This window comes from Hibiscus syriacus, unplaced genomic scaffold, assembly GCF_006381635.1.
Source record: "Hibiscus syriacus cultivar Baekdansim isolate YM2019G1 unplaced genomic scaffold, ASM638163v2 tig00016115_pilon, whole genome shotgun sequence".
Classification (NCBI taxonomy): domain Eukaryota; kingdom Viridiplantae; phylum Streptophyta; class Magnoliopsida; order Malvales; family Malvaceae; genus Hibiscus; species Hibiscus syriacus.
Genome location: NW_024062383.1, coordinates 163,872 through 191,536, shown reverse-complemented (window position 1 = coordinate 191,536; position 27,665 = coordinate 163,872). Strand labels below are relative to the sequence as shown.

The 27,665-nt window shown below is 34.6% G+C and overlaps 1 protein-coding gene and 1 pseudogene across 1 annotated transcript; both read left to right on the top strand.

Moving 5' to 3' along the window:
- Positions 1–298: 298 nt before the first annotated feature.
- LOC120208289 lies at positions 299–18,356 on the top strand (annotated as a pseudogene).
- Positions 18,357–23,661: 5,305 nt separating this feature from the next.
- LOC120208288 (MLO-like protein 1) lies at positions 23,662–27,665 on the top strand. The gene is made up of 14 exons (XM_039207598.1): positions 23,662–23,835; positions 24,051–24,284; positions 24,512–24,768; positions 24,979–25,095; positions 25,222–25,282; positions 25,425–25,504; positions 25,746–25,820; positions 25,913–26,001; positions 26,092–26,141; positions 26,279–26,319; positions 26,613–26,822; positions 26,891–26,958; positions 27,046–27,106; positions 27,184–27,665. The coding sequence occupies exons 2-14, from the start codon at positions 24,104–24,106 to the stop codon at positions 27,403–27,405; spliced, it is 1,512 nt and encodes a 503-aa protein (XP_039063529.1). The 5' UTR covers positions 23,662–23,835; positions 24,051–24,103; the 3' UTR covers positions 27,406–27,665.

Genomic DNA, 27,665 nt, shown 5'->3' with positions numbered 1-27,665 from the left:
AAATACAAACATAAAAAATTAACTTCTAATCATTTCATATAATTAAATATAAAAGCATTAATTAACGTAAAATTCACTTCAAGAAAAATAAAAACTAAAAAAATGACAATAAAACGAATAAAATAATTAAATTAAAAATATCGACAGTATTATTTTCAAATAAAAAAATAAAAGAAAAAAAAATGAAAAGCAGCATAGTCATCCTGTTCTTCTTCCTAAAAATAATGAAAACGGCGTCGTTTATAGCAGCTAACCCTAACTTCACCCTCCTATCCCCCTATTCTCTTTCTTCCATTCTCTTATAGTTTATTACCAAATCTAAAATATATATAAAAATACACATACAGAATAAGAAATCCAGTGCCAGAAAACGAAAGCCAAGCAGATTTCAACAGACAGAAAAATTAAAAAAAAAAACGTCGAATCCAACACTTCCTTTCGTTCGACGTTTTCAATTTTCCAGAACCGAAGAATTACTTGTTTTGTTCGTGTTTGTTTTCTGTCGATTTGAATGATCGAAGACGATGCCGAAGAATTACTGAGGAATTGTAATCCGACGAAAGATTCAGTTATATGGCTCAGCAGCAATCTTCGCGTCTTAATCGTTTACTCACTCTGTTGGACAGTATCCTTTCTTTAATTGTTCTTTTATTTTTAGAACGATTTAAATTTGCTTTTCCGTTTTGGATCTGATTGAACATTTGCGAAATTCAGAAGCGTTTTCTTTTTTGGTTTCTTTGACTGCTTTTGTTTTTGAAAAGCTGGTTCAACGCAAGCGACGAGATTCACTGCAGCGCGACAGATTGGGGATATTGCCAAATCGCATCCGCAGGATTTGAATTCCCTTCTCAAGAAGGTAATGATTTCGAATTTTCTGAAATTTTTATACATTCTTAGCTAATAATACAGTGTAATTAGTGAGTTGTATGGTTTCTTTATCGGCAAATTTTGCTGCCTTTTGGAATTTATGTTATTTTGTGGAAGAAAAAGGAAATTATATCTCCCTATTTTTCGGTTACCTATTATTTTACTGCAATGGTTTCATTCATTTAATGATTTTTTTGTTTTCCATTTTCCCAAGTTTTAGGAAAGCTTGAAATTGTATATTGTTCTGTATGTATGGCAGTGTTAAATAGTTAGGGATGTGGTAGTGGATTTTGCTAAAGAATTTATACTAGATGCTCTACGATCCAATCTGTTAGCTGCCTTAATTTGGATATTGTTATGTACGTTTAAGGCTTAACCTTGGTACTGGAAAATGCTTGGATATTCTTCTTGTTCCAAAGACAATAGAGGAGAACGCTATTTTCCAATGCCATAAATTTCATACCTCTTGTTTTATTTTTTTAACACCTGCACATCAATTGTTCGTTTTAAACTGTGAATTTGTAAAAATTTGTTATTTCAAATTGTAGGATTTCAAGATTCTATGAAATGATTCAGTTTACACCCTAGAAAAATCATCAAGGCTGTATTTTATGATACTTAGTCAAATTTTAGCTTGAATGTATTTTGCTTGGACTTGTATACTCAAAACGCTGTACAATTGAGTTAATCTTTTTATTCGTGTCCAAGTTTCTGTTCAGTAGAGAGATTTGACATAAGCAGTGGTTAGGACTATTTACTTAATTACTAATTATGTGTTTCTACCTTTTTCTTCTCCCCCTTTGGGTTGTTTTGAAATCCTTCTATTATTGACTATCCTCTTGGGTGGCTTGTCAGTTGCTTGGTGTTTTGTTTTGTTTTTTTATCATCTATCTGAAAACCGTTGTTTTTTTTGCAATTAGGTTTCTTCATATCTTCATAGTAAAAATTGGGAAACCAGGGTTGCTGCTGCTCATGCTATAGGTGCTATTGCTCAAAATGTTAAGCACACTTCTCTGGCTGATTTGTTCTCTTCTGTTGGAACAAAAATGACGGGGTCTGGGATATCTTCTTACGTCAATGATGTGGTGGTATCACCTGAATTACATTCTAAAATTGTATCTGGTGTTTCATTTAGAAGGTTGTTTCCTTTACTCTTATCTGTGGATTTTTTCCCACTTTTTGTGGATTTCAGTTTTCATCTTTCTATGTATGTATTTTTCCGAACAATATCTAGATATCTTTGTGCTTACATATATTTCTTTGAATAATTCTTTTAACAGCTTTGACATCAACAAGGTGTTAGAATTTGGTGCTTTAATGGCCTCAGGTGGACAGGTTAATGATCTCCATTTTATTTTGAAGGATTTAGTCTAAGTACCGTGTGATTTTCTTTTATTAGAATTTTTAATGCCCCTGGAAAAATTTCACATGTTATACAGAAAAGTTTCTAATTATTATTTCATTAATTTCTTGGTAAATGTGCAACACCCCTTTTATAGTTTGTAATGTTTTTTGGGCTAATGGTAACGGTGGAATCCATTTTCGATGCAGGAGTATGATATTGCAAATGATAACTTGAAGAATCCTAAAGACAGATTGGCTCGCCAGAAGAAGAATCTAAAAAGACGTCTAGGTTAGTATTTTTTTTTGCTTCCTTGGGTCTATTATGAACTAATTGTACTTTCAGATTTTTATTTTGTTTGATATTTGGTTTATTACCATATGGTACTAGAAAGAAGCGTATATTATTTATGAAAAAAAGAATGGGAAAGAAGTTTGTATGGGGTTTTTGCTATTAAGGGAAAGCTTGCATTGTTGTTGGGAGTTTAAAAATTTTTGCTACTCTGTAAGGCTGAGATGAATGATTTCTTTTTTTTTGTTTTTTAATTCTTCTATACCTTGGTGAGGGTGAAGAACTACTGGATTGTCATTTCTGTTTTCTATTTATGATCTTCAGGTTCAAAATATATAATATTCACCTCTCAAACCAAATATTTGGTTTTGAATCGAAACAATCTTGCCTGGTAGTTCTCTATTGGTATGGTGTCAATACTCAGTTTGACTGATGCACATAAATGTCTCTTTTTTAATTGCTTGGAATAAATTGGGATGGATCATGTATACCATTTCTTTACTTAGTCAGCTATTCTACACTTTCTGTAATCTAAGCTGGAAGTGTTGATTATGTTACATTCAGAACTTGGGACATGTGAATCATGTTTATAATGTTGGAAGTCATCAATTTGTTTCCATTCATGTGAAACTGTAAAACTTGGTCCTTAGTCTGAAGTTTTTTTTTGATAGGAATTATAGGCCTCATTAAAAACCCCCTTCTTGATTAATGGATCTTTTGGGAAAGTTCCTTAATCAGCGGAGGGAGGAAAAGAGTGCCTTAGGATTTTATTGATCAATGGCACAGAACATAATATACAACCAGAAGACAAACTAACAAAACCATAAAATTTACAAACCCCCTATACGACCAGACCTCTCATAAACAATAGCAAAACTATCACAGTTCCAACAACCTCAATAAAACAAGACCCTACTGAAAACCCTCTAAGGCAATTATAAATATTCATCCAATTCCCTGTTTAGCTAAAGTGTCAGCCTCATTTGGATGTCCTGTATGTCCCAGTTATAGATTTCATGTCTTTCATTTGGATGTAAAACATTTCACTATTATTTTCTTTCCTACAACTAATCATATAGAAAATACGTTTTTCAAGTGAAGTTCGATTTTATTATTGAAAACTTTGTTGGTCTGGTGGTACTTTTAATCTTTCTCATATGGTTCACCCTTTTAGAACTTCAAATGTGATATTAATATAACTTGTGGGAGGGCCCTGATACTCCCATATTCCTATGCTACCTCAAGTCCAAATGATAAGAGGGAGGAGGTCATTTTCCCACTGAAGGTTGCCATCTACTGTTAAGTTATTCAATTTTCCACATGGAAAGTAAATGAACTTTTATATCTAAAACATTGAAAATACGATTTTATATGAGTATAAACCATAAACAAAGCCTTTGCTATTACTGTATTCCTGTTCCTGCAAAATAAATGATTAAGGAACGTTCATTGTGTAAAGAGTAGGACTTTCTGCTGTAGCTTTGATAGTTTACATGCTTTTTTGTATTTTTACATTTCTTTCTTTCTGTAATTTGTGGCCATTAATGCTTTGTTATACTGTTGTATTTTATTTCAGGCATAGTCGGTTTGGTTTGCATGTATGCCTTTTTTATCATCAGTTTCTCTCTGATTGAGTTCATGAGATCTACTGAGTTTTGTTTGTTAATGCACATGATTTCCTTACATTAGACTCGGTTGTTATGGACAGGTTTGGATATGTGCGAGCAGTTCATGGATGTTAGCGACATGATTAGAGATGAGGACCTTGTAGTTCAAAAATACCACCAAGGAAATGGGTTAGATGATAGATTTTACACGCCACCATCTGTACATAACATCCAGCAATTTGTTTCGCAAATGGTACCCAATGTTATTTCTAAACGAAGGCCAAGTGCCAGGGAGTTGAATATGTTAAAGCGAAAAGCTAAAATAAATTCGAAAGATCAAGCAAAAGGCTGGTCTGATGATGGAGATACTGAGTTATCACCAGCTCATAATTTATCAATTCCAAGAGGAACATGTCCTGTTCCGTTAGGTTCGAGTAAGGTATTTGAATCTCTCACTTTGTAGTTAATGAAAAGTTCTTGGTTTTGGTCTGAGATTTCTAACTGTTAGATATATTGTTTATTCATGTATATTTATGCCAAACATCATGTCAATTTGGCACTACACCTTTTTTGTTTAATAGATATAATGAAAGTCTTTTTGTTTGTTTCCTTTGGCACCTGTGACAATTTCTCTCTAACTTTAGATTTGGAACTGCTGTTATTTGATTCATTGACATTAATTTCCAGGAACTAATTTTAATTGTTCTACACGTGTGAGCACACACACACACACATGCGCTATTTTGGGCATTAACATGGAAATAGATTCTTTTGTCAAAATTTTGAGAATTCAAATTCAATGAATAAAAAATATGAACAATCTGCTGGATGCTCATTGCTACTGCTATCAAGATAAAAGTCTTTCAGTTTCTTACATAATACCGGAAAACTATCAGATAGTTGATTTTGCAAACCATCAGTGTCTTGAGTAAAAAAAGTTGGAATATCCCTGTTAAATGGCTGGCAAATTTAGCTTGCAGCTATGTTGCTGTCTCTTGGTTGTACCCTATTGCTGCTACCAGATAAACTGTTAAAGAAGGCGAAAAACCTTAACTCAAACCAGATAACTATCAGATAGTTGATGTTAGGTGCCGTTATTGTTTTGTATAAAAAATTGAATTTCTCTGTCAAGGCTGGCAAATTTAGTTTGTCACGTTACAAATAGGATCTATGAGATATTTTCTTCATTGTTTGCTTTTAAAAAAGATGAATTATTTTTCTATTTTAAGCTATCAGATTTAGAAAATGATCTTCATTTTCTGTGCAGTTTGATGCTTTTACTGATGATGAAAACTCTGATCTTGATGGGGATGGTCGGTGGCCTTTCCGTAGTTTTGTGGAACAACTCATTCTTGATATGTTTGATCCTGGTTAGCCTTTTTTCCCATAAACTTCAGGTGTTATATTACTCATTTTTTCCCTTTCTACTCTGATAGTAATTTCCACTGCTCTATCAGTTTGGGAGATTCGCCATGGTAGTGTTATGGCTTTGAGAGAAATTTTAACGCATCATGGTGCTTCTGCCGGAGTATATTTGCCTGACTTGAACTCGGATGACACACTGTTTCTTGAAATAAAAGATACGGATTTTTCAAGTAAAATTAAGAAAGAGAGAGAAATTGATTTGAATATGCAAGTTTCACCAGATGAATTGGAGCCAGATATGAAGAGGCCAAAGCTTGAAGATGGATCATTTTCGTTGATGGACAAAAAGATCTCTGCTGGCCAGCATGTTGGCTTTGATGTTGCAGATAAGATTGAGGATACTCCATGGACCTTGCCCTCAGGGCAGTTTAATGGTCAACATGATATTAGTTCTATGAAGATGGAGACCGAATTATATGACAATGATGTGATTTGCCAGTCGAAAGAAGCTGAAGTGGAAGAGCAAAAGAGTTACTATGAAGATAAGGCTGCATTTGCAAATTCAGATGTACTGAAAGATCTCCCTGAAAATTACGAACTTAGGAACTTGATTAAGCTAGCCAGACATTCTTGGCTTAAGAATTGTGAATTTCGGAGGCTGATAGTTTAGCAAAGATGGGAATTGGTTGATGTTTAGTCGTTTCCAGTGCGTTTTATCGTTTGAGTTTAGGTTTTCGGTTATGTTGAGTAGCTTAGTCTGTTGTGTTTTTTCAGTATGGTGTCTACGTTAAATCTTATGTAATTTCGGAGGAGTAATAAAGTTTCTAAGGCACTCTTTTCCTCCTTCTTTGATCAAGAAGGAGGTTTTTAAGGAGGCCTGTCATTCTTATCAAAAAAAAAAAGAATTGTGAATTTCTTCAGGATTGTGCAATTCGCTTCTTGTGTGTACTAACACTAGACCGGTATGTTCTGTTTTCTCTTTGGGGCCTAGTTATATAGCGGAAAATTCTAATTGGCTTGATTTGTTGAAAATTACTATTTTTTTTACTACTTTCTAATGTTAGTGGATAAGAAATGGGTGTTTGTTTAAGAATCATGTATTTATGTTTATTGTGTTATATCTCTATCCTGCAGTTTTGGAGACTATGTATCTGATCAGGTTGTTGCTCCAGTACGAGAAACTTGTGCACAAGCTTTAGGTGCTACTTTTAAGTACATGCACCCTTCTTTAGTCCATGAAACTTTGAATGTCTTGCTGCAAATGCAGGTAAAATCCCCGTAAGCTCTTGTTCAATATCCTATGTTCCAATGAAGGCTATTGTTGCTCCATTCTTACTGTTTGTATGGTGGTTGTTATTGTATTCCTTCTTTGTTCAGTGTAGGCCAGAATGGGAAATTCGTCACGGAAGCCTTTTGGGTATCAAATACTTGGTTGCTGTTCGACGGGTAAAGAGTTTGTTATCTTGAGTACATTTTGTGCTTGTTCTAAGTATGCAAATTCTATATTTTATGGCAATAAATGCTTTCTCTATCATAATTAGCCTTTGAAAGCAGTGTTGCCTGATCTTTTATGAAATGAACTGTTCATAGTTGTTTCTCTATAATATAATTAGCCTTGCAAGCAATGCTGGTCTGTTAAGAAACGAAGTTGCAAAGTCTTAAATTATGAAAGTGTTTCAACTTCCAACCGAATGGAAAAAACCCCATCTCATTTTTATAGCTCTGTGATTGAGGAAAATAGATGAAACGGTAATATCAACTTAGTATTATCTACTCTTGTATTTTGTGTTGCTCGTAGCTCACATGTCATGACTTATGATCAATTTTCTTTTAAACTATTTATAGTAGGATTTCGTTTATATAGCCCACCCACCTGCACATTCTCTTTTGTGGCCTGACCTTTTCATTAACCATGTTGTTACAATGCATTCTGCTTTCTAGGAAATGCTGCAAGATTTGCTTGGCTATGTTCTTCCTGCTTGTAAAGCTGGATTGGAGGACCCTGATGATGATGTGCGGGCTGTGGCTGCAGATGCTCTGATACCTGCTGCAGCCGCAATTGTTGCTTTAAAAGGTCAATTGCTGCATTCAATTATTATGCTGCTTTGGGATACTACTTGATTTGGATGACCTCAGTCCATCCACTAGCAGGTATGATGCGTTTCCTTGTATGCTAATGTTGAGGGAAGAACCACTACTTGATCCTTTCCGTTAGGAAAGGGTTATCTATGAGGGAGGTTTTTAATGAGGCCTCCTATTCCTATCAAAAAAAATGTTGAGGGAAGAAGACCTAATGTAACAATTTTTGAGTCGATGCACTAATTCTATATGCTTTCCTAATTTTGCTCACATCTAGCATTTTGTATCGGGAAAAGGACCAAATGTAACATTGTTTGAGTTGATGCACTAGTTCTATATGCTTTCGCAATTTTGCATTTCCTGATGAAATTTATTTGAAGTTTGAGATGACACATTTCGAAACTTTGAACTTCTTGGGTACTTTCTAACAGACTTATCTAAGCATTCAATTCTCATGTAGAGTTTCTTATTGTAACCTTTTAAAGGCATGACTACAGAGTTGCATTTTTGTTGATTATTCCAACTGCATTTTTTATTGAGCTTGTCTGAGGCTTGTAATGTACGACTGATTTTTGTATTAGAAACATCTTAAACTTTTTCTACAAGCAAAAGGGATAAGGATTTACAACTGAATATGTAACATCTTGACTAAATACTGCATGGGCATGTCAATTAATAACAATGTGATTCTGGCTGATATGACTTTCTGATAGCACACTGAAACCTATCTTAATTAATTGACTGCTGACTTCACATAAATTACTTTTCACCAAAAGAAGTAGGTCCTTTGAGAATTCCTAATTTTTTTTATAAGAATTTCAGGCCTCATTAAAAACCCCCTTCTTGATTAATGGAGCTTTTAGGAAAACTCCTTAATCAGAGGAAGGGGAAAAGAGTGCCTTAGTATTTTATTAATCATAGGCAAAGTACATAAGATACAACCAGAAGACATACTTAACAGAACCTTAACTATTACATAACAGAAATCAAAACACCGAAACGACCTGACCACCCTTAAACAACAAAACTATCTCAGCCCCCAAACCCTCAATAGGCCACCACAAACCTACTGAACAACCTCTAAAGCAACAAAATTAATCATCCAATCCCCTGTTTGGCCAGAGTATCAGCCTCACAATTGCAGCTCCTTGGTACGTGTCTAACAATAATCTCCCTTTCCGAGACTAGGGAAATAATTTTATCCTGCAGTTTTTAATAAGACAGTAGAATGCAGGGTCAAGAAAGTGTGATTAAAAATGATAAAAAGTTGTAACTGCATGATACTCACTGCACATGCCTGCTGAATTCATTCTTAACTCCAAATGAATTGTAAGTACATTGTGAAAATGTATAGCAACCTGCGTTTACAATTTCATATAATCTCTGAAACTGAAAGAATGAAAACATTAACAAAAGAAAATGATAATGCTGATCACAATTTCTCTGTAACTCCAGAAAATGTGTGTCAAAAAGACATCTGTAAGTGCAAGCTCAAATAAACAAAGAAAGGAAAGGGATACTAGATATCCTTCAAGCTGAATGTAATCTGTTAGATTTAGCTGGATGGTTTCCTATTATCCCTTCTCTTTCTTTGTTTATTGAGGCATGCACTTGCATGTCTTTTTGACTTGAATATTATGAAGTTAAACAGAATTGAGAAGATTTACTCTGTGTGGTCATTTTCTTTTGTTAAATTTTAGTTCTTTTAGTTTATGCTTTTATGTCACTTCCCTTGCCTCTCTCCCCTAGTTTTATTCAGCTAGAAGTTGTAACAAAAACACTTAGTTGGGAGCCTGTTTGACTTCTCACTCATTTGGATATTATTTTCATGGAGTTGTATGATTTTAAGAAGTAAGGTGTGGATGATGTTGTGGAACCCTTTTTAATCCTCATCATTATGTTGTTTGTAGTGTTATGAATCTGTTGGCTGAAATATACTCCCAAGAAGATATGATGCCGAAGATAATTGGGACAACAGTCAAGGAGAAGCAGAATTTTGATCTAAATGAAGTAGTTCGTGTTGATGAGGCTGGAGAAAGAAAAGATTTGCAGGAAAATCCTTACATGTTGTCTTTGTTGGCACCACGATTATGGCCCTTCATGAGGCACAGTATTACATCAGTTCGACATTCAGCCATCCGTACTTTGGTAAGCTGCTTACCTTCAATGTTCTAATTTTTAGTATCAGTCTCATATAAATTTTGTCAAAGCAAAAACTTATTATAATTTTGTCTTGGTAAGATGGATGCTTATTTGGGTTTTTTAGGATTATCTAGTTTGGGCATGAGTACTAATGGATACGTCTCTAGGATTTATATTTGATTGCAAGATTTTTTTCATACATTTAATATAAATATTATCATACTCTTTGAAGAATTATTAATCTGAAATTTTTATTTTGCAGGAGAGGCTTCTTGAAGCCGGATATAAAAGGAGCATTTCTGAGCATTCTGGTAGTTCCTTTTGGCCTTCTTTTATTCTTGGTGATACCCTGAGGATTGTATTCCAAAACCTGCTTCTAGAATCCAACCAGGAAATTCTGCAGTGTTCTGAGAGGGTGTGGAGGTTGCTTGTGCAGGTATCTCACCTGAAATCATTACAAGATGCAATTTCATACTTTCTTTTATTTACCCTGTTCTTATCCTCTGTATTCTATTTACTTTGGGGCATGTCTTTCTCTTTTTACCTCCTCTAAAACCACATTTATCTGAATGATTCTAGTGCCCAGTCGGGGACTTGGAAGTTGCAGCGGCATCCTTTATGTCGTCCTGGATAGAACTTGCAACTACTTCTTTTGGGTCAACATTAGATTCTACAAAAATGTTTTGGCCAGTGGCACTTCCTCGAAAGAGTCACCATAGAGCTGCAGCTAAAATGAAAGTTGTGAAGCTTGAGAATGAATCTTATGGAACTATTGGCATGGATTCTATGAGAGGAGCTGTTTCTCAGGAAACTAATGGGGATGCTTCTGCAAACTTAGTGAAGATAATTGTTGGCGCTGATGCAGAAATGTCTGTAACCAATACTAGAGTCATTACAGCTTCAGCTTTGGGGATATTTGCATCCAAGTTGCTGGCAGATTCTTTGCAGTACATAGTTGCTCCACTGTGGAGTGCACTTTCTTCCTTGTCAGGAGTTCAAAGACAGGTAGCTTCTAAATTTTTTTCAACAGGAAACTTACTGAGTGATATCTTCTATTCGTCAATTAATTTTTTTCTTTGTTCTCAGGTCGCATCTGTGATTCTTATTTCTTGGTTCAAAGAGATCAAAAGAAAGGATTCATCGGGAAACCAGGAAATTATGCATTCTTTTCCAGATTATCTAAGAAAATGGTTGTTGGATTTGCTAGCATGTTCTGACCCTGCATTCCCTACAAAAGATTCAGTTCTACCTTATGCTGAGTTGTCGAGGACGTATGCTAAGATGCACAATGAAGCTGGTCAGTTACTACATGCTGTTGAGTCATCTGGCATGTTTGTGGATATATTGTCAGCAAGGAAATTTGATGTGCAGAGCACAAGTGTAGATGATGCAATCAGTTTTGCTTCAAAATTGTCATTAGTACCTAATTACAATTCTGGGAACGAATCAATGGGAAGGAATGTTGATGATATAGAGTCAACAAAACAACGCCTTATAGCAACTTCAGGCTATTTAAAATGCGTTCAGGTCTGTTTGCAATTCTATTTTTGCATGTGTGATATGTAGCATTTTACCCTTGATATTTTGACAGTTGTCGGTTTTTCTTTTTCTTCCCAGAATAATTTGCATGTTACAGTGACCTCCTTGGTTGCTGCTGCAGTTGTCTGGATGTCAGAGCTTCCTGCACGACTTAATCCTATAATTTTGCCTCTAATGGCATCAATTAAAAGAGAACAGGTACTGTTTTCAAGATGACTTTTTTGTTTGTGAGATAACACAAGCTGATTTGGGTCTGATAATTTCTCAAACATTGTTTAGGAGGAAATACTGCAACAGAAGGCAGCAGAGGCACTAGCAGAACTTATATATCATTGCATTGCTCGTAAGCCCAGCCCAAATGATAAGTTAATCAAGAACATTTGTAGTTTGACGTGCTCGGACCCTTTTGAGACTCCTCAAGCTGCAGTTATCAATTCCATGGAAATTATTGATGACCAGGATTTCCTATCCTTTGGTACTAGTATGGGAAAACCAAAATCGAAGGTTCACATGCTAGCTGGTGGTGAAGATCGGTCAAGAGTGGAAGGTTTTATCAGCAGAAGAGGGTCAGAATTAGCATTGAGATATTTGTGTGAGAAGTTTGGTCCTACATTATTTGAGAAGCTTCCCAAACTCTGGGATTGCATTACTGAAGTTCTTATACCTGGCAGTCCTTCAGACGATCAGCAAATTGTGCAGGCTGTTGAGTCTATAAAAGATCCTCAGATCTTGATTAATAATATCCAGGTCGGTGTCTTTATTTTATTTTTTAATTTCTTGTTCCTTCTGCCTGTTATGATGGACAACTTAGATATGGAATGTTTAGTCTCACATGCCTGGTCAAAATTTTAGGAATCACATGTGAGATACTATTTAATACCATTCAAATTGGTTGCTGGATCAATTATTAAATTCAGTACACAATTATTTTGCAAGACATTCCGTCATTACTGGTTAATTGGAATTTGGTACCTTGATGTTTTCTAGCAATTGCCATCTCTATTGTTAGTCAACTCATTATGGTGAACTTTATTGGTATCATTTGCTCAATGTATGTTTAATCATAAAGTGTGTAAGCTAGATATTCTTTTATGTAAGTGCTCCAAGGCACTGGATTTGGTGTTCAATTCTCTTTTCCTTTAATGTCTTTTCGTTTAACTTTTGGAAGCAAAACTTTTCCGGAAAAAAATGCAGCTAAAATAAGTGCTTTAATGTACGAAATACATCCGAGTTAGAGCAGCCTTATGTGGTGGAAGCAGATGTGATCATAATCAATCGATCTCTTTATGTAATTATTATCAGCTCTTTTACATTGTTTATTGTCATGGTCATATGAGTATCTCAGGTTTATGTTATCACCAGTGGAAGGATTAGTTATGGGCTCTAGGTTTTCTATTCTCTGAAAATAGTGGTTTTAGTGTCACTGACTTCTTTTTTAATTGGCTAGTGTTGATTGTGGGAAAACAGCTTAATCATCATAATAACTTGAAACCATCACTATATTCGTACAGAATGTTGTAGGTGCATTGTTTCTCTCTGTTACTGAATGATGGAAAATGATATCTGTTTCTGGTACATCTCTTGTTTGAAATCTGATGGTGCCTGGGGTATCTATGATTAATTTATTTCTCTTTTATCTGTACTTTATTTTGGGCAGGTTGTACGCTCTATTGCTCCAGTGCTGGATGAAACCCTAAAACCTAAACTGCGTATGCTTCTTCCTTGCATGTTCAAATGTGTTGGTCATTCCCATGTGGCAGTTAGATTGGCCGCTTCCAGGTGTACTATGACTATGGCCAAGTCTATGACTGTAGATGTAATGCGGGCTGTGATTGAAAATGCCATTCCTATGTTGGGGGATGTGACATCTGTTCATTCCAGGCAAGGTGCTGGCATGCTTATTACCTTGCTTGTTCAAGGGTTGGGTGTGGAGTTGGTTCCATATGCACCCTTGTTAGTTGTCCCACTTCTTAGGTGTATGAGTGATTGTGATCATTCCGTCAGACAGAGTGTGACACGTAGTTTTGCTGCCCTGGTACCTCTTCTTCCATTAGCAAGAGGTCTTCCTCCACCTGTTGGACTAAGTGAAGATTTATCTAGAAATGCTGAAGATGCAAAATTTTTGGAGCAACTGCTTGATAGTTCTCATATTGATGATTACAAGCTCTTCACTGAATTGAAAGTTACATTGAGGAGGTACTTTCAACTCTGTAGACTAGCTTTGCTGCTTTCCTTAGGATTCTTTTTCCTTCCCTACCTTGGCTTGATCAAGTATGAATGCATTATTGTTTAGTGCTGTATTGATTTGTTTTCTGTATGTTCTTATCACATTTCAGTAGGGAAATTCTGTTCAGGATGCCCTTTCCTGCACTTGCTTATTGCATGCTATGCTGGGGAATGATTGCATTTTAATAATTCATGTATATAGTTATGTTTTGAAGTGTGAAGTGGAAGTGAAGTTGGTCATGTTATACTGGGCCTTTCAATTACCCTTTTAGAAATTTTATTGTCAGGTGGATTCCAAGGTCTTGTAATTGTGAGGCTGACAAGCTAGCAAAAGAGGGGATCGGGTGATTTTTTTGTCTGTTTCAGTTGGTATCTGTTTCTGAGCCTAGAAGCTAGAGGAGTGTGTGAGGTCTTATGTGTTATGTAAAAGTGTTTTTAAGTCTTATGTAACTTGGCTTTCATTAATAAATTGAGGTACTCTTTTCCTCCTTCCGCTAGTTGGGCCTTACCTTACGGATAAGGTCCACTAAGAGGGAGGTTTTTAATGAGACCTCCTATTCCAATCAAAAAAAAAAAAATCACATTAAATATCTTTGGAACAATTCTGGACAACACTTGACAATGTTTAGCAGAAGTAGTTCAGGGTATGGGACTGATATGATGGTATTTTATCTGTGCCAATTATTCAGAGTTTATACAGATCTTACGCATATTTGTTATCTGTTCTTTTTTGTTTTCTACTCTAAACTGGAAATATATCATTTGATCGATGCTCTTTCAATCACCTGAGATGTATTATCTTCTTATGGGGAAGGCAACTTTTAATTCAGTTAGTGTCAATCTTAGACAAAGTCACTGTCCAGTGAATACTTTTACAAATCGAATGCACAGCTTCTGTCAGATTTTATGGTTCAGTAGTCTGTTCTAGAGCAATTTTATTTACCCTTATACTCTTCCCTTTGCTTTTGTGTGCTTTCAGGTATCAACAAGAAGGTATAAACTGGTTGGCCTTTTTAAAACGTTTCAAGCTTCATGGTATCCTGTGATGATATGGGGCTTGGAAAGACGCTTCAAGCATCAGCAATTGTAGCATCTGAGATAGCTGAGTGTCGTTCTTCAAATAAGAACACAGAACCTCGTCCATCCTTAATTGTTTGCCCATCAACCCTTGTCGGACATTGGGCTTTTGAAATAGAAAAATATATTGATGCTTCTCTGATATCCACACTCCAATATGTTGGTTCTGTTCAGGACCGTATCGCTTTGAGAGAACAATTTGATAAGCATAATGTTGTTATAACATCGTATGATCTTGTGCGCAAGGATGCTGATTATCTAGCTCAATATCTCTGGAACTACTGTATTTTAGATGAAGGACATATTATCAAAAGTGCTAAATCTAAAATAACGTTGGCAGTAAAGCAGCTGAAAGCTCAGCACAGGTTAATACTAAGTGGAACACCAATCCAGGTAAGGTCGAAGTCCATATACTTGATGTATTAGAATTTGCAGTTTCCTGAGCAAGTTTTTTTATCCTTTTCCCCCCCAGAACAACATCATGGATTTGTGGTCCCTTTTTGACTTCCTAATGCCAGGATTTCTTGGAACGGAGAGACAGGTATCTATTTTTTGGATCTATTTTTTATTTCTTGTTTAGATACATGTAGGATCTAGTGTCTATTGTTTGGATTATTCAGTTTACTTCCATAAATTCTGACCGCTGAGTTATGTGGAAAATCCTTCATCTGATCTATGCTTTTACAATTTGATTATTTGTTGTGCTTTTGCCTACAAAACTGTTGTCTGTTATTGTCAACTGTTGATTTAATGTTATTTTGGCAGTTCCAAGCCACCTATGGAAAGCCGCTAGTGGCCGCTAGAGATCCTAAATGTTCTGCAAAGGATGCTGAAGCTGGGGCACTTGCTATGGAAGCTTTGCACAAACAGGTCATGCCCTTCCTACTTCGTCGGACAAAAGACGAGGTTTTGTCAGACCTGCCAGAGAAAATCATTCAGGACAGATACTGTGACCTTAGCCATGTCCAATTAGTACTTTATGAACAATTTTCTGGTTCACATGTGAAACAAGAAATTTCAAGCATGGTAAAGACGGATGATACTGCAGTTGCAGGAGGGGGAAAGCAGACTTCGCCAAAAGCATCTACACATGTATTTCAGGTGAAATGATTCTTTTCCCTTCCTTCTTATATTCCCCCCTCTACCCCCAAACCCCACAACAGTGTGTGAAATTTCTATGGGCTAAGTGAATGTCCCTTTTGTTATTTTTAGGCACTGCAATACTTGCTAAAACTTTGTAGCCATCCCCTTCTTGTCGTTGGAGAAAAGGTTTCCGAGTCACTTACATTGCAGTTGTCAGAGCTCTTCCCAACGAGTTCAGATATTATTTCTGAACTTCGTAAACTCCACCACTCTCCCAAGTTAGTTGCTCTTCAGGAGATTCTGGAAGAGTGTGGAATTGGTGTGGATACTTCTGCTTCTGATGCAGCTGTCACAGTTGGGCAGCATAGAGTTCTGATATTTGCTCAACATAAAGTATTGATCACCCTATCTCTCTTGCTTATTGCTTGCTTAGTTGAGATTCGATTCTTCTTTCCAGAATTACTGCATTAACAATGTTTTCCATGCAGGCCTTACTGGATATCATTGAAAGGGACTTGTTTCAAACCCACATGAAGAAGTGAGTCATTCAAAAACCATTTTATAGCTGAATGTTAGAATTATTTATTTATAGGAAAATATTCCTTGTTCTTTATTTTATTAATTTAGCAACTGAAGAAATTTTTATCGGGGTAATGTTAGAATTGTTGTTTAAAGGAAAATTTCTCCTGGTTTGTCTTTATCATTTGCTTTGGCTACTTTAATCATTTGGGCAATTACTTGTTCATTCTTTATCGGAGTAATTGTTTGTCTTTAACCTCCAAATATGTGGAAATTTTTTGAAAAGTCTTATTAATTTTTTCGGACATTCACTCCCATGTCCGGGTAACATAATCGAGAAATATAATTTTTTTCTCTGCACATATTGTTAGGCAAGCATCTGTTGGATCAGAACAAATATGGTTTTTACTTTACCTTGTCCCGTAGTTTTCCTCGTTTTCAGGTTGATGCTTATCATTTAGCAGTTAGTTCCTTGATCTTTATTTCTTTTTTGTTCTTTAGAACCAGATTGAAAGTCATTGACAGGTGCCTAGGCAGTAAGAACAATTGTTAGAGTTTGAGTAGACTTAGTAATATGCATTGACAATAAACAAACTTCAAGATCTTTTCATTTTCTTCTTTGCTTTGATGTATCTGTTCGGTGCTCTTGCATCTGCCTTGAAGCTTTATTTCACCTTCCCATAATCCAGTTCTTATTCTGCACTAATTCTAGAAAATTTATCAATTTTTATCTTTTGCATCAAGCAGTGTCACATATCTACGATTGGATGGATCAGTTGAGTCAGAAAGGCGTTTTGACATTGTGAAAGATTTCAATTCTGATCCGACTATAGATGTCCTGCTGCTTACAACACATGGTAAGGTTTTCTTGCTGCTGAGGGAAATTTTATTTATGACGTTTGGCTTAATTATGGGCTCTGTTTTGCAGTTGGTGGACTTGGTCTGAACTTGACATCTGCTGATACCCTTGTTTTTATGGAACACGATTGGAATCCAATGCGTGATCATCAGGTAACTTAAATATTACATATTGTTTTTTATAGAATCTTCTATTCATGTGTTGATGAAACTAATTCCTCCGCTGGTGTTCTCCGGTAACTTATTTACAAATATATCTTCATCAAAAGATGAGACATCCTGGTTTCGTATTTGTTTTCTTTTGAGACTACTTTTATCAACGTCCCATTTTTTTTTCATATTATATGCTTGCTGAAATTTTTTGAATGTTCATCTTATATTCTATTTCAGGCAATGGACAGAGCGCATAGACTAGGCCAACGGAAAGTTGTGAATGTCCACCGTCTCATCATGCGCGGCACCCTGGAGGAAAAAGTTATGAGCCTTCAACGGTTCAAACTATCGGTTGCCAACGCTGTTATCAATGCCGATAATGCCAGTTTGAAAACAATGAACACTGACCAGTTGCTCGATCTGTTTGCCTCTGCCGAAACATCTATAAAGGTATTTTTATTTCAAACTTGTCTTACATGTTATAGATAAGATAAACTTGGAAAACTTATGTATTTGGCACTTACATCGGATGTCAATTAACATAGCTGTTCTCTCTCTGTCGTTTGAGATGACACTTACCGATGGGTTTGACTTGCAGGGAGCTAGTGCTTCAAAGCGTTCAGAGGGCAGCATTGATGCAGACCCTAAATTAATGGGTACAGGGAAGGGACTAAAAGTCATTCTTGGTGGTTTGGAGGAGCTTTGGGATCAATCACAATATACAGAGGAATACAATTTGAGCCAGTTTTTAACAAAACTTAATGGCTGAATCCAAGCTGTTCTAAGACGTGAACTTGAAAACGGTTGTGGTGGTATGTTGAAAGATTATTCCCAATCCACCACTCGGGCTTTTCGGGTCACGGCATGCTAGATTTCGGTTCCGGCCGGTTCGTATTGAAGCTAACTGATTGAAGCCAACTGCCCATCTGTAAAAAGAAATGTATATATCTAATTTAGGACCCCAATTTTGGCAAATCTTAGGTTTAGCTTTCAATTTTTTGAAGTATATTTTTACCCAAACTTTGGGATGGTTTTTTTGCCAAAGTTTTGCCTATTTGCATAAGGTAGACGGGGGAGAAAGAAGGGGGGAAAGACCGGTTTAAGTGGTTGGTCCCAAGCCTGAAGATTGGAGTTTGAAAATTGGTCGGAAATTACAGAAGAGAATTGTAAAGCCGATTATTGTATATATCTTACTCTCTCTTAAATCTCAAGAAAGGTATATTGCAAAGATTTTTTTAAAAGAAAAACAGAATTCCAAAACAAGTATGGGAATGCATGAATTTGATAAACAAAAGGAACATGGCAAGAGTGGAGTGATGAAATTTGTACAACATAAAATCTGTTTAAACCACTATCAACTTTATCTTCTTGTTATGTTGGATTAGCGTTATTAAATTTGGGCTGGTACAGTTAAGGATTTAAGAGTTGAATTAATTATTTAATAGATATTGTATTAAACCATTTAATTTTATGAGTAAGAATTTATTTCTCAAATAGTTCCGTGTGAATTTGAATAAAATTTCATTTAATTTCACACACGGGATGGACGTATGATTTTATGTTAGGGACGAACTCAAATTTTTAAAATTTTAGAGAGGGTTAAATTAAACTCATAAAATTTAAGGGACGAAAACAGATTTTCGATAGAAAATATATTAAAAAAATTAAAATATAAAGTAATTTTAAATTTTTAGGTGACGACGGCCGCCACCCCTCGATCCATGGGAAGTTCTACAGTGCGACACCTTAATATAAGGCTAAAATAAGGCGCTATCGGTTTTGTTATTATTTAAATAACAAAACCGATAAAAAATGATCGAAAACATTATTATTTTGATCGGTTCTAATTACCGATATAGATAAACGCGGTAGAAAAAATCGGTAAAAAAAATAATGTTTTCGGTCATTTTTACCGGGTTTTTCTACCGCTTCACCTATATCGGTAATTAATAATAATAATAATAATAACAAAACCGATATAAATAATAATGTTTTCGATCATTTTTTACAGGTTTTCTTATTTAAAATAATAATAAAATCGGTTACGCCTTATTTTAGGCTTATATTAAGGTGCCCCACGTGAGCATTTCCCCTCGATCCATCTATGTTTACGCGAGTATATTATTTTAGAGTAATTGATTGGGTCAAATAAATTATGCTTACTCCACTAAGGAAAACACAAGTTCTTAATTTTAAAATATAAATGAGTATTAAAAAATGACACCATAGTTAGTCGTGCATCACGTGCTATTTGAATAAGTTTTATGATAGTCAACAAAAATATCAAGTATGTTGAATCTTGTACTATTATACTTTTTAGATTTGAGAAGTGTATGGTTTATAAAAACGGTAAACTACAACAATGGTCACTAAAGTTTGGATGGATTTTTATGTTAGTTGTTTCAAAAGCTATTTTTTAGTCAACAAAATGCGACTTTAAAAACTTTAGTGACAAAAATAAAAACCCATCCAAACATTAGCAATTATAATTGTAATTTCCGCTTTTAAAAATTTACTATTAAAATAGAAGGGATTTATTTCTTTTAATACAAGTTAACTTTAAATGTGAAATAACTCAAATTTTGACATATTTACTAACTAAAATAAATAAATAAATAAAATTGATAGAGTGAAGAATTGAAGTTAGACTTAGTAATAGAAGGATTTAAAATTTATTTCGATTCCTCCCCATATAGGATTCGGCAAGTTCATAATTCATGATAATGCTAAAATATTAGTGGTCGACGTTTATATTTTTAACCAATTGTAAATATTTTTTATATAATAAAATTAATTTTAGTTGAATTCAAGTCGACTAAATTAGTAAATGGTACCATACTTTTTTTTTTATTTATACAATGTATCAATTAAGAAAATGATAGATTTATTAAAAATCCGAGGAGAAATGAAAACAAAATTGTTGATGATGGGTTAGATGAGGAAGATATAGTCTTTTAAAATTTCGGAGTTGAGAAGTTTTTAGGGTAAAATTGATAGTGTAGTTATAGTTTAGGCTTTAAATTAGATATTAACCATTTTTATTAATGAACCACAACATGGACGACAATTAACATTTGAGTGATTATTTGTTATCTATCCACGTTTTAATGACCAAAATATAACTTTTAAAACTTTAGAAGCCAGAACTAAAACTCGTCCACACTTTATTGATCATAGTTTGTAGTTTATCCTTTTAAATTTTTTTATTTAAAAGGAATTAATAAAATAAAAACATTTTTTAATATGAATTTGTGAGTATAAGAGTCGGTGACAAAGGATTTTATTCTTGAAATAGAAGTTGACTTCAAATGTGAAACAACTCCAATTGTGATATATTTACTCACTAAAATAAATAAATAAAATTGGGAAATTGTAGAATTGAACTTTAAATCGGTATTTCCCCATACAGAATCTGGCTCGGTTCATGATTTATAATAATATTAAAGTATAAATTTAAAACATAAATTATACGATGTAACAACGGCATTGAAAACAACGGATAGTTTTAATAAAGACGATCAAACTCTCATTCTTAAAATGAAGGCTTAGTCTAAACCTCGAGGAAGAAGACATGTTCAAGGGAGATGGTGGTGGTAGGAATGAGACTATCTCAATACATAAACTTTTATTTTTTTAAATAATTCATATCGAATATAAACAATTAGTTAACTAATGATTAATATATATTGTCGATATGATATTTTTATGTGTTTAATTGATGTGACGCATGACACGTCACCACTTATGATATATCATATGATATATTATGATTTTGGATGACGTGACACATTCCAACGTTACTTTAGTGACATAGTATGTCTCACGTCAGTAATTAAACTCACATGAAAATGTCACATCAATAACAATTATTAATAGTTAGTTGATTAATAATTTTCATTCAACATGAGCTATTTCGACAAAAGAATAAAACGTTAGAAATTAAAATGTTCTAGAAAAGAATATGAGTTTAAGTGACAATATGCAGACGTCAGAGATTTCCAAGTTTAGCATCAAATAACTTGCTTTGCTTCGATTTGTTAAGAACTTGAATCGAGTTCTAACACGAATCTAATCCATATGATTCAAATATTGATCAAGGTAATTTTAAACAACTCGCAATTTACCTCTTCTCATTTCAACACTATCAATTCAAAAGCACGCATCAGACTTCGTCTAAATAGAGGTTCACCACATTTATAAATAAGATAAATTGCATCATTCATTACTAAACTATACTCTCTCCTATTTTATTCACTGTACTTTCAATTTTCCTAATTTATTCACTGAACTTTCAAATTACTCCTGATCACTCTGAATTATTTTCATATGACGTGTCATTTTTATTATTATTTAATATAAAATAAGTTAAAATATAAAATAAAAATAGAAGGTGGTCGAACACCACCGTCGATCGCTGTCGACTACCGTAGATGGTGGTTGTTCGGACCCAAATTCAATGGGTCGCTTTGCCTCGACACCATGAGTTCAAATCCGACCTCCATTTTGTCATAACCTACCCATGAAATTTGGGACCAAACGACCACCATCAACGTCGGTCGACAATGGTCGAAGATGGGATCCGACCATCTTCTGTTTTTATTTTAATTAAATAATAATAAAAAGTATCACATCATACGAAAATTATAATAAAACTGAAAGTGCAGTGAGTAAAATAGAAGAAAGAGTATAGTTCAACGAGGAATAGTATAATTTACCCTTAAAAGTATGTAAAATTATATCTTAAATGAACCAAAGGCATGGCCCCATCTGTCCTCTCCTTGGTTGTAGTGTTTCAATATTAACATCTTAGGCTTTATTTGGTGCTATCTTTGTAATAAAACTAAAAATAGAACACTCAACTGTTGTTACTAAATTACAAGAGGACAAATACCTCATTTTCCATAAATAAAATACTAAATACCCCCCACCAATTTTATTCCCTATAAATTATCCCAAAAAAAAAAAAATTTATTCACTATAATAAATTCTTGCATATGCATACCCTATGAAAACACGGCCTACATAAATATACGAATAAAACAGGGGCTACATTTTTATTTTAATTTATTTCAGGCTTAACGGTTAATTTTCCTTCTATTTCAATTTGACAAAAAGGTCCTTTGTACTTTTAAAAAAAATTAATGTTATAATATTGATTTGACGGTTCACGATATTCACGTGACAGTCAATAATAGTTGATAACGTGACAGATAACTTGTCAGATAAGCTAAATTGATAATTCAAACATGTCAGATGGACTGTCATATCAGTACCGTGTACCACTACGTCAACAATGTGAACTATCACATCAACACCGTAACGGTCAAAAGATGAAAATCGTTAGACAAAATGACACATTGAGTTGAAAAACCACGTTGAGAAAAAAAATAATATGAAGACTACTTTAATTTCCCCCCAAAAATACAAGACCTCTAATTTCTTTTTATCTTTTAATTTATTTATAGTTTAACTTATGTATTATTTTTTCTTGATTTGTATAGTAACATTTTCTCAATATAATTGTTGTCTTGTTGATGTTTAAAAGAGATAATGGATCAAGAATTGTTTTTAAAAATTACTTTTTAAATATTAAGTTAATTACATTGAAAATAAAAGATATTTCAACCAAATTTAAAAGCTTCTTCCAAGACTCGAGTTTCTTATAAAATAAAAGATATTATAAATTAAAGATATAAATTGTAGATTATAAACGTAACCAAATCTAATATATTTAATATATTATGGATAATAGTTTTCTTTTATTGGTGTGTCGTTTATTTTTCTTTTTTTCTTTTCGTCTTGATCGGTGACAGTACTAACTTTAATGTTAGTTGTTGACTGTCGGTATTTCTATGTTCTTTTTATTTTTAATATTGTATATTTTTTTTTATTTTCAATAAGTCTATCGTGTTACACGTTTCATCTGCTGCTTGTGTTGTACATTTTCATATGCCTTTATGACACTTGTTTTTATATTTTTTTGGCATGTTTTTCGGTTCTTTGGTTGTATTTTATTTATCTTTTTCTGAAGATTGATTTGAAATCGTCACGACTGATGAAGATGACGCTTATCTGATATCTTGTGATCTTCCCTGTTTTAAACCCTTGGATTGGATTTAGATATCTGATTTGCATTTGTGGATAACTTTTCACATCGTTTGCGATTTGTCGATGGTCTTTCAATAACTTGATTTCTTTTTGTGGTTTGTTTGCTCATGCGATCATATATATTTATATCTATCTTTGTTTGAGTTTTTTTTAATCTTTCTTGTATGATCTTTATGTAATCTTAAGTTATTAATTTTATTTCAATGATTATAATAAGTTTTCCTATTTATGTGTTTAATTTATGATTGTGGCTGTATGATATTTTTATTTTGAATAAATTTAGTTGGTTCTATTAAAAAATATATATACTGCGGAAAATTAAAAAAAAACTAAAAATAGAGCATTTAATAATCTTTTAAAGTCGACGAGTTCAAACACATTTAAAAAAGAACTGATATACTATTTAAGTGTAGAAGATAGAGCTGGCCTTTGGGAATCTTTTACAATTAGTAAGAATCACAGCTCTGTTTGAGCTCTACTGGTGTCCCACCCACAGAAAATCGCTTCTCTTTTATGGTGGCTTTTTTGGACTGACGATCTTTTCTCTTTGTATGCTAGTGAAGTTCACGTATCCATCAGGTGAAAACACTACATGTTCAATCTTTGTAAATTCCAGCTCTTTTTAGATGCAACTTTTCTATGATGTTCAATTTGTTTGATGTTTTATATGCAACTATAGTTTCGCTTTGGTTGAATCCAAGTTTGAACTTTTACTATGATTCTACGTTTGATGAGCATGGAGTATATATATGGTTTTCGAGTTCTGAGTGAGACATTCGTCGAACACTTTGCAGAAGACCAAAGATTTTGCAGACAATTTGAGTGAATACGAAAGTTTGGAGAGAAAATGGCTGGAGGTGAAGAAGGGGCAACGTTGGAGTTTACGCCAACATGGATTGTTGCTGTAGTTTGCACTGTGATTGTTGCCATTTCTTTGGCTATGGAACGGTTGCTTCATGTTGCCGGGGTTGTTTTGAAGAAGAAACATCAGAAACCACTCTATGAGGCTCTTTCCAAAGTTAAAGAAGGTAACCCATCTCTTTCTTACTCTACAATTTTTCATTTTTGATTTAAATTTGATCGGAAGGGTTAAAGGGTAGATCATTTTTGATCCTTTGAGCTTTTATAAGGGAAAAAAAGTTACTCCATATTTTTTTTTATGACTACATGTGCATGGATGTGAAATTTGCTTACCTTTTTTGGGCTATTTTTATAAATTGTAGCATTGAAATGTCTTCTTCATTTTATTTGGCAGAGTTGATGCTCATGGGGTTCATATCACTATTGCTGACAGTATTTCAAGGTGCAATTGCTAAAATCTGTGTATCTAAGGATACATTAACTCACATGCTTCCTTGTAAACTTGAAGAAAATAAAGCAACAGGGAAGGGCTCCAATAGTGAAACAACATCACATTTTCAAACGTACTTTGCTTCGACCCTAGCTGGTAGCACCAGGCACCTACTTGCTGAAGAATCTGCCTCTTCTCATCTGGGATATTGTGCTAAGAAGGTAACATATAAGGGAAACAAAGAATTAGTGAAACTTTTTTCATGGTTAGGACTGAGACATTTGTAGTGTAGGAAATGTATGTAGGATTTGAATAGGGTCCTATGCATCTTATTTAATGGCGGTTCTGCAGGTTTTGGCTCAATTTTTTCAATTAAAAATGACCAACTCTTTGATTAATTTACTTATTGTTTCTGTATTTTTGTGCTTCAGGGCAAGGCACCTTTGTTGACTGTTGAAGCACTCCATCATCTGCATATATTTATCTTTGTCCTCGCCATTGTTCATGTGGTATTCTGTGTTCTCACAGTTTCTATTGGAGGGCTAAAGGTAAGCAGTCTAATATGGTTCTTTTGCTTATTCTCCAACCTCTTTTCTGGTTGCAGTTTATTTCTTTGTTTGTTCTCAGCTTCTCATAAAAAGATTAGTTTTTTTATATTGTTTTATTTCATGTAGATACGCCTATGGAAACGTTGGGAAGATTCAATTGCAAAAGAAAATTATGATTCAAAGCAAGGTAAGCACTAAGGACCATGCACAAAATAGGACCAAAGAAGAAACCCTTGATGAACACCTTCTTATAATAGTCTCTCTAAAGAGGGTGTGCTACTTTCATTTTTCTCCATGCTTCTTCCAACTTGTGTGCTGTGTTATTGCAGTGTTGAATGTCCAACAGCATACTTTTATCAAAGAGCATTTCCGGGGTTTTGGCAAAGATTCGATTGTGCTAGGGTGGTTGGTAAGCTTCTATTTCATTATGATACTGCTTTTTTTGCCATTCACCAACAGTTGAACTTAATGGAAGGGGTTGGTTCCAAAATTCCTTTATCGTTTTTGCCAACGATGGCCCCTGCTCGTCTTATGTAAGAATTGGCATGAAATATGCACATACTAGTTCATAATTTTGAACACTAAAAAAGACATCCGATACGAAGCAATATTGATTGAACCTCAAAGAAATCTTCTTTGTTTTCTTACAGCATTCATTTTTTAAGCAATTCTCCGCGTCTGTGACCAAATCAGATTACGTGACACTAAGACTAGGCTTCATAATGGTATGTTTTCGGTGAAACAATCGAACAACTTTCATATAGTTAAAATGTAATTCAGATATCCAATTATCAAACACATATTATTTGTATTGCAGATGCATTGCAGAGGGAATCCCAAGTTTAATTTTCACAAATACATGATACGAGCCTTAGAAGATGATTTTAAGCATGTTGTCGGTATCAGGCAAGTTTAGTACTTCTTGCACATGGCGAATGGTTATGTTCCTACTTCGAGCCATGCTTGTTCATCTTGATTTTATCATTTTGTTTGCAGTTGGTATCTCTGGGTTTTTGTGGTCATCTTCTTGTTGTTGAATGTTAACGGTACGTAAGACCATTGACCATTGCCAGCATTATCATGTTAAACTATGTTTTATGGTGTTAAACTAAATCTTTCAAATGTAATGTATGAAAAATAAATTACCGTGCAATGATGACATTTTCTCAATTTTCTTCTGCAGGCTGGCATGCTTATTTCTGGCTTGCTTTCATTCCTGTCATTGTGAGTAGTTTCCCATTCCTTATATCATGCTCGAATATGTCTCGGACGCCGGTGTCGGAATCGTACTTTAGGGAAAACAAAGAGTCCATGTAACATAACTAATCAATGGAATGATAGAATCTCATCCTACAAATAAAGATTGATACTGATAATAATGTCACTAACAGATTTATTAGAAGACATAAACAAGGAGAGAGACAACCATTGAAACTTGAGATAAATTCATTGACATTAAAAATTTAATTTTGTTTGCATTCTACATTTCCTTTTTAACTCGATTCATTTGTTTCCAGCTTTTACTTGCCGTGGGCACCAAGCTTGAGCATGTAATTACCCAGTTGGCTCAAGAGGTTGCCGAGAGACATGTAGCCATTGAAGGGGAATTAGTGGTCCAACCATCGGACGATCACTTTTGGTTCAACAGGCCTCGCATCGTCCTCTTCTTGATCCATTTTACCCTCTTCCAAAATGCGTTCGAGATTGCTTTCTTCTTTTGGATTTGGGTAAAGCCTATATTTTACTTCACTATTCTGCCGTATGAACCACATAATGACACTTTCTTCATCTGTAGGTTCAATATGGCTTTGATTCCTGCGTAATGGGTCAAGTTCGTTATATCGTTCCTAGGCTTGTTATAGGGTAATAAACTAACAATCAATGACCATTTGGTTTAACTTATTATGAGCTCTTGGTTCATTTTGTTCACTCTTTTGTTGGTTTCTTCAGGGTTTTCGTTCAGGCACTCTGCAGTTTTAGCACATTGCCACTTTATGCTATTGTCACACAGGTTAGTTGAGTTTCTTATAACTATGAACTTCGATTTCATATTCGAAACTCCGATTTACACGTCCCATTTGATCGAAGATGGGGAGCTCGTTCAAGAAGGCGATATTCGATGAGCATGTGCAAATAGGCCTTGTCGGTTGGGCACAGAAGGCAAAGAAAAGGAAAGGCTTAAAAGCTACTAGTCAGGCTGCAGCTGAAGTGAACCCGGAGGAAAGCCCTTCGGTTTCGATTCAGATGGGGAGTGTGCTGGGAAATGCATCTGATCCAGAGGAGATTCATCCTTTACATGGCTCCAATTGAGCCTTGTTGAGAAGCACAGGAAGACATGCTTCTTGTACAAAATGTTTATCAGTTAACAGTGTTTGTGATGTATTTGTGGGGTTCATCCTGTGCTTGGTTTTGCTTGGTTAAATATACAGGGAAAAAAATGTTGTCTTGGTGAACAAGTTTGGCTTGAAAAGAGTCGTCGTAACGTGCGAACCAAGCTATCTCAGTGGTTGAAATGATGATTTTTATTTCTAGAGGTCTTAGGTTTGAATACCAGAGACTGTATAGTATTT